At 35.0% G+C, this 8,260-nt stretch overlaps 1 protein-coding gene across 1 annotated transcript; it reads right to left on the bottom strand.

Annotated features, from left to right (window-relative positions):
* Positions 1-503: 503 nt before the first annotated feature.
* Positions 504-2,783, bottom strand: LOC112904273 (general transcription factor II-I repeat domain-containing protein 2B-like). Its single transcript, XM_025973911.1, has 2 exons — positions 2,386-2,783; positions 504-2,341 (listed from the first exon to the last, which is right to left on the bottom strand). Exon 2 carries the CDS (start codon positions 2,320-2,322, stop codon positions 508-510), a length of 1,815 nt encoding a protein of 604 aa, XP_025829696.1. The 5' UTR covers positions 2,323-2,341; positions 2,386-2,783; the 3' UTR covers positions 504-507.
* Between the last annotated feature and the right edge of the window lie 5,477 nt (positions 2,784-8,260).

Here is an 8,260-nt window from a genome sequence, read left to right on the forward strand (position 1 = left end):
TTGAAGTCATTCTGAACTTCACTCAACCCTGAGCCAATTGGAGGTATGTATAATGCAAAGCTGAGCCTATGCAATGTTGCCGGTTTTTAGCTATTACATTAGAGCAGGGATGGGCAAATACTTTAAAGCGCGGGCCAAAATGAAATTTTCAAAATGTCTCCCGGGCCGGAGGACTATACCGCGTATGCTTTGCACAAGCGGATGTTTTGGATGGAGTTTTTTCCCTGCCAATTTTTTTTTGACAAAAACACTAAGTATCATTTCAATTTTAAAAAAATTTGTCACGTAATTTTTAAAGAAATATTATTATAAATAAATGGCTATTAGATAAACCAGTCAATGAAAGATTTTATTTTGTTACTTATTTATGTCTTAACGATACAAATTATTTTATATTCACACATAGTTATTACAATTTAACATTTATATTGCATTTCGTAAATATAATAGCAAATAGAATTTAAAAAAGAAAAGACAAACATCAAACGTTAAAATAAATATTTAAAGTTAATGCGAAACGTGAAATCTCGAATGTTCATCCGACATTATTTCTTCAAAATTGGGTTCCAAATCACTTGTAGCAATCCTTAATACCGAGTGTAGATTTTCGTCAGTAATTTGTGATCGATATTTATTTTTCGTGGAAACCATTAAAGAAAAAGTTCTTTCACAAATATATGTCGAACCAAATAAAACAAGGTATTTTTGAACATAGTTCAAAAAATGTTTGAAATGTTCGTTATTCAAAGCGCCATAGAAAGCACTCAATTCGTTTGAGTGAAAATTTTCTTTTAGTAAATTATTTGATTGTAAGTCAATTAGTTCTAGTTGAATTTCAACAGGAGCTTCTTGCACATCGAAATTGAAAGGTTGGCTAATTAATGATAAAGGTTTTTCAATAGCTTTGAAATCTTGAAATCTTCTTTGGAATTCAGAATGCAGGTCTTGTGTTATTGCACTATATTTAAAAAAATCTGTATTTTTCAATGATTCTCGCCGTGCTTGCAATGAGGGGAAATGATTTAATAATTTATTATTAAAGTTTTCAGCAAATAAATTGAGTTTTGTCATAAATGCTTTGACGTTTGAGTGCATATTGAAAGCGAATTGGTTTTTCCCTTGTAGATTTATATTTAGTTCATTCAAATATTTTACGATATCTACTGAAAACGAGAAATCGTTTAGCCAAACCTTATTTTGCAATTCAGGAAAATCATGTAGTTTTTCTTTTATCGACAAGAAGGATACTATTTCATCAAGCAAATATTGAAATCTGTCCAAAACTTTACCAATGCTAAGCCATCTCACTTCAGTGTAATAAGGAATTTCGTAGAAGTCACTTTCAATTTCTTTCAAAAATTCAACAAACTGTCGATGATTTACGGCACGTCCTCGGATAAAATTCACAACTTTGGTCACAACAGTAACGACGTGATTCAATTTCAAAACTTTTCTGCATAGCACTTCTTGATGAATAATGCAGTGCAAAAATAATATATCGTGTTCTGGTTGTAACTCTTTTACTTTGTCGCGAATTCGTTTAAGTAAGCCTACATTTTTCCCTGTTAAACTAGGACAACCATCCGTAGTGACGCTTACTATTTTATTCCAAGTTAAACTTACTTTAACTAAACACTCTTCAACAGCGAGAAAGAAGTCTTCACCAGTAGTTGTATCTTTCATTGGATGCACACTAAGAAGTTCCTCGCTAATTTCACATTTCTTGTTAATGCCGCGAATAAATATTAATAATTGACTTGTATCAGTAATATCGCAGGACTCATCTAAAGCCAGAGAACAATAGGTAAAATCAGCAATTTTTGTTCTTAGCTGGTCAAGTAAGTTTCCTGAAATATTTTCAATCCGTCGTACTATTGTTCTTCTTGAAAGGCTTACATTTTCAAAAATATGTTTCTTTTCAGGACAACATATCTCCGACACTTGTACCATGCATTGTTTAACAAATTCTGCCTCAGAAAACGGCTTACAGAACTTAGCAATTTTGTGTGCGACAACATAACTTGCTTTTGTGGTAGATTTCTCTATATTACTTTGTTTGGTAAAAATATTTTGTTGCTTATTCAAGTTTTTTGCTAAGTTTTCTGCTACAGTTTGAAGTTCTTTTAAAGAATGTGATGCATATTTTGGATGTTTTGTTGTAAAGTGCCTGTTTAAATTGTATTCTTTAAAAACAGCAATTGTTTCCTGACAAACTAAACAAATTGCTTTCTTATTTATGTTTGTAAAAAGATATTTTACCGTCCAAGCTTCATTGAAGTTTCTGCATTCCAAATCAACTTTTCTTTTTTTAGATTGACTCATTTTACAAAGGTCTACAAACCTATAATTTAATTAATACAATAAAATAAAACCAATTTTACTTACAAAAAGTCCACTTTTTCAATTTTATATTTGCAAACTAATATTAGACTCGAACAAAAAAGAGTATGCGATCAGTGCTAAATCAAAATTAACAATACGCGTGGTGCGACCTGTCGTCCCTCGAAAAGTGAGAGGAGTGCAGCATATGCCGTCCACACATGCATTTCGAACCTAGCGCGATCTCCTTTGTGTTCGACGAAAAAACCGCCCTGAGAGCGATCGTCGCGAGCGACCCGCGTGAGAATCGCGCGAGGATTGTTTCAAGCTCGCGACATCGTCCACACTAGTGTAGTCAGCCGACCGCCCATTTTATTACGCCTATTATATATACAGTACGCACACTAATAATGTTGATGTCAACAAAATCTCATAAAAGAGTTTAAAAAAATTTGCGTGCGGAATTTTTCAACGGGCCGGATAAAATTAGCAAAAGGGCCGGATCCGGCCCGCGGGCCGGCTTTTGCCCACCCCTGCATTAGAGGTATCTTAACGTCACAATCTATTTTTAGAATTCTGTTCATGTAACTGGATTTGATAATATACCTTTATTGTATTATATTAACGATTCGTTCTTACATAACCTACAAATTTTGTAGGTAATTAAAAATAAAGCAAAAGAGGAAATAATGAATTTTAAAAATTTATTAACAAATGTTTCGAAATACATACATAATAAAAATAATTCTGTCAAAATAAAGACAACAGTTAAGAAACTTACATAAAATGAAAATAAAACTAAAAATCGGTAATAAAATAAATCCGTTGTAAGGAAAATAAAACTACATTCTCAGAAAAGTAGATAGATGCACAGTTTATTCAGTATTTAAGTTTCCCGGTGTACATATTTTAAACTACAGCTTTGATAATTGTCCACTATTTTCCTTCAATTAATTGGGGATATTTTTCAGATAGCTCAATTACTTCCCATTGAGTGCGAGCTTTTCTTTTTTTTAATGTGGTCAGAGAAATAATCTGCAATATTTTTTTTTTGCAATGAGTTTGTAACGTGTGGCCCATAAATTTGCTGAACTGCTTCATATCATTAGTTGAAAATTGAAGAAGTTGGGTAATGGTAGCCAAATGCTTTCAAAGTTTTGTTGCTGTTATACTCGCAGGTCTCTCAAGCTGACATTTCTTGGCATATTTATGAACAAGTTTAGTTCCATCAACGAATCCTTTACTAGTTGTATGGAATACAAAATCACTTTCAGTTGAAAAATTATCTCTAGTTGGCAAAACATAATCAAAATGCATTTTCATTATTGGGGATAATAATATGGGCACGCCTCTTCCACGCTTACCTTTTATAACTAAACGACTGTATGTTTTTAATAAAATCTTTTCAGCTTCTGTTAAACATTTTTCAAATTCGTTATCCGAGTTGCCTTCTAAATTGATTGATTTAAAAGTTTGGACTTTTAACTGCGCAACCTCTGCTGGCCGCCTTCTGTTGAGAAGAATAATTTGCGTATATAATAGATCTNCGTCAGAACAGTAGATTTTCTCTTCCTAATATTGCGTTTTGATACTTTTGGAGGAATCACAGGCAATTCAACAATATCGAATAGATGAACTTGTATGTGTGCTTGTATTTTCGCTTTGTGAATTAGCGAGACCTGTATCGGATGCCTGTACATTAAAATATCAACACTGTGAACTTGGGTTACTGCAGTCGTATCAGCATTGGGAACTTGTTGAACTTCAGTTGCTTGGTTATTTGAGAGTTGGGTATTCGTATCAATGATTTGTGGTGGGTTCATTGTTGCCTGTGCGTTATTTTGGGATATGTTTGGCTCAATTGAATCGAACTCAATGGGGCGCAAAGGATATATTCCTGCAGATCTGAAACCACTTGATGTTTTTTGAAGGTTACTGCATCGGTTAAAAGCATTCGTAAACAATTCTACTATGTCGCATTGTGTTATTGGCTGTCCAAATCGATCTGCCATGTGATTCTCACATTCTTGATTCTATGCTGTCTTGATAGGGCCAAAATATGTCAAGTCCAAAGGTTGGAGTTTATGTGAGGTGTGTGGTGGCAAAGTCAGCATAATGATTCCATGTTCTCTGCATAGTGAATAAGCATCAAGACTTATGTGGCTTTCATGGTTATCCAATATGAGCAACACTGGATCTTCTTTTGAAGGCTTTTCATATGAAATGAAGTGGTGTAGCCAATCAACAAAAAGGCTTTCATTTATCCATGCAGAGTCTGACACAGCTCCAATCATGTTAGGGTTGCTATCTTTTAGTAAAAGTGGATTCATGCACTTCTTTTTAAATATAAAAAATGGTGGAAAGTATTGACCGGCTACACTAAATGCACAAACCACTGTTGTTGTAGACCCCCTTTCGGCACTCGTTGCCTTACCGACTTGTTTCTGACCTCTTACTCCCATTATTTTCTGATTTTTCTGGACTCTTGATATACCTGTCTCAGCGACGTTAAAATTTTTATCAGGTTGAATATGATATTTCTCTTGTATGGCCTTCAAATTATCCTAAAAAACTTGAACGTCAGTTTCATTAAATTCTGTGATACGATTAAGTGAAGTCGCCTCAGGTGTTCTCAGAGATAGGCTGGGATGTCTTTTCATGAAGCTGTAATACCAGTCTTTCCCGGATAGCTGTTTTACTCGGTCGAAATTGTGAGGAAGTTTGTTCTTCTCAGCATATTGGTACGCAATTTGGCGAATTTTTTTTTATGGTTAGACCGTAATAAAGTTTACTGTATTTTATGATATAATGCACCGCTTCACCCGCTTCTTGCTCGTCTGTGAATAAAATTTTTCGACCAACTCTTGGCAATTTAATCACTGGCTTCTTTAGGGGGAAAAAGGTAGTTTTTGGAACATTATAAGTTTCTGCAGCTTTGCCGATGCTAAGTTTATTGGTTTGAACATCATCTATGGCCTTTTTGAGATCTTCTAGACTGTATTTCGTCACTGTTTTTCTTGTGTAATTACGAGGCATCTGTGAATTATGCCTATCGCTTTCTAACACATCAGAAGCGTTGCGTTCGGGTTTACCCCGCGTTTGTGTTTACCCCGCGTTTGTGTTTACCCCACTCTCCCTACATAAAATGAAAATAAAACTAAAAATCGGTAATAATAGTTGGTAATTCCCTGACCAATACGTAAACATTCGCGGTATATCTACCTACTCTGTATAAATATTTAATAACTCAAAATCCATTGTAAGGAAAAGAAAACTACATTCTCAGAAAAGTAGATAGATGCACAGTTTATTCAGTATTTAAGTTTCCCGGTGTACATATTTTAAACTACAGCTTTGATAATTGTCCACTATTTTCCTTCAATTAATTGGGGATATTTTTCAGATAGCTCAATTACTTCCCATTGAGTGCGAGCTTTTCTTTTTTTTAATGTGGTCAGAGAAATAATCTGCAATATTTTTTTTTTGCAATGAGTTTGTAACGTGTGGCCCATAAATTTGCTGAACTGCTTCATATCATTAGTTGAAAATTGAAGAAGTTGGGTAATGGTAGCCAAATGCTTTCAAAGTTTTGTTGCTGTTATACTCGCAGGTCTCTCAAGCTGACATTTCTTGGCATATTTATGAACAAGTTTAGTTCCATCAACGAATCCTTTACTAGTTGTATGGAATACAAAATCACTTTCAGTTGAAAAATTATCTCTAGTTGGCAAAACATAATCAAAATGCATTTTCATTATTGGGGATAATAATATGGGCACGCCTCTTCCACGCTTACCTTTTATAACTAAACGACTGTATGTTTTTAATAAAATCTTTTCAGCTTCTGTTAAACATTTATCCAATTCGTTATCCGAGTTGCCTTCTAAATTGATTGATTTAAAAGTTTGGACTTTTAACTGGGCGACCTCTGCTTGCCGCCTTCTGTTGAGAAGAATAATTTGCTTTGTTTGAAATAGCATAAAGTTTTAATTAGTTTCTTCCCCACCGGTTTTTTGTCCGTTTTCTGGCAGCGGCAAAAAAAGTCAGTGCTGAGAATGCACATGTTGTTACAGTTTGGGCATTACATATCACTGAGAATAACCCCATGCTCCTTTAAAAAATTAATTTTTTCCATATTAAAGAATGTTCTCAATGGAACATTACAGTACATCCCCCACACTTTTCCATTTTGCTGTCTACTGAACTGAAAAAAGGATTTTAGGTGACTCAAATCGGAAGTGGTAAACAAATTCTTTACTTTCATGTAGATAGCACAAAAATGCACTACTGGAATGGAGACCCCGTATGTTGACCTTTTTTTACCGCACAGGTAAATACATATATATATATATGTTGGGCGCGGAAATGATAATGAAGCATTGTTTTAGAACGTTGACAAAATATGTGGTGGCCTATGATATATAAAATAAGCAATAATATGACAGGCTCTTTGAAGATGTATATGCATTAGTGACGTTATTGTATGGTTATTAGGTAGATTTATGACAGACTGGAGTTTCATCAATGCCCCTGCCCGCCGGAGCGGGATATGTTGGAATAATGTCTTCGAAAGGTTTGCTTCGTTATGACCTCCGCGCCCAACATATATATATATGTATATATATATTCGAAAATGATCAGCATTATCACCCCTACAACATACTGAAAATTTAAGGTCATCATGTTTGCTGAAACAAAGGTAGATTAACATAAACTTCGGTGAATTCGTACACTCTTCCATTTTGCTGTCTACTGAACTGGAAAAAAGGGGTTGATATATAAACTGCAAAGTTTACACGTGCCTTTATGGACCATATGATATCTAAAAGGATTTTAGGTGACTCGAATCGGAAGTGGTAAACAAATTCTTTGTTTTCGTGTAGATAGCACAAAAATGCACTTCTGGAATGGAGACTCCGTATGTTGACTTTTTTATACCGCACAGGTACTGTTATTCCTATGTTTACGTTTTTCTGATGACACTACATTGGGGCATATGTACTTTGCTAAAAAAGTGTTCTGCCAGATACCCTGTGAAATTTTCCTGTTTGCGTCCAAATTTCAGGATATTTGATTTGACATCGCACCAAGTTCTTTCTATTCTGTGTATGTGCATCCGTATCGGGATGCACAAAGTTGTATGTGTGGTTCACCGTCAGATGTTTGTGATTGTAACTATTGAGGCAATCGTACGCCTTCCGACATGATTACTGTGCCAGGTAGAATATTTTGTTTAATAATTTCATCATCAATATCAATGACCCCTTCACCAGCCAAGTTTTCGTTGCTGTTTTCGATTTTCTAATCAACATAAACTTTCCTCAAATAACTATTCCAATCTACCACAGTTTCCGAATTCATGCCAAATTCGTTTTCTAAAAATTGGATTTTCGGTGAATTCGTACAACATTCGAAAGTCACATAGTCACATATATCGTTAATGGAAAGACTAAAGAATGTGTTTTTCGCAAGCTTATTTTAAAATTGCTTGATATTTTTAGTAGTTTCTTCCCACCCGCATTTTTTCTGTTTTTTGGCAGCGCCAAATAGAATTGGAGCTCAGGATGCACTTTTTCGCCAAGAATAACCCCATTGTGCGTGCTCCTTTTTATCATTTTAAAAAGTGCTGCAGGTTTAACTGTATTTTGTTTTACAAAAACGTCTACACAAGTTGGGACATAATATTAAAGTGACTAAAATCTTTTTTTTTGTTTAGATTATGCTCGAGGAGGGAAAATCTTCAAAAGACACCCCCTGAAGGGAGGTAGTGTCGGATTCTTACCGACTAAAACCCCTCCTCGAGCGGGGAGATAAACCCTGTGGACTATTCATCCCCAGGAAGATAGTGGAAAAGCTGGGGATTGGGGATAGGGTTGAGATGGGAAATGGGTTAAGAGTGTGGGCAGAAGGGAGTGTTGGGGAGGAAACCGAAGTAGGTGGT

Source organism: Agrilus planipennis, unplaced genomic scaffold (assembly GCF_000699045.2).
Source record: "Agrilus planipennis isolate EAB-ADULT unplaced genomic scaffold, Apla_2.0 scaffold30, whole genome shotgun sequence".
In the NCBI taxonomy this organism is placed as follows: Eukaryota; Metazoa; Arthropoda; class Insecta; order Coleoptera; family Buprestidae; genus Agrilus; species Agrilus planipennis.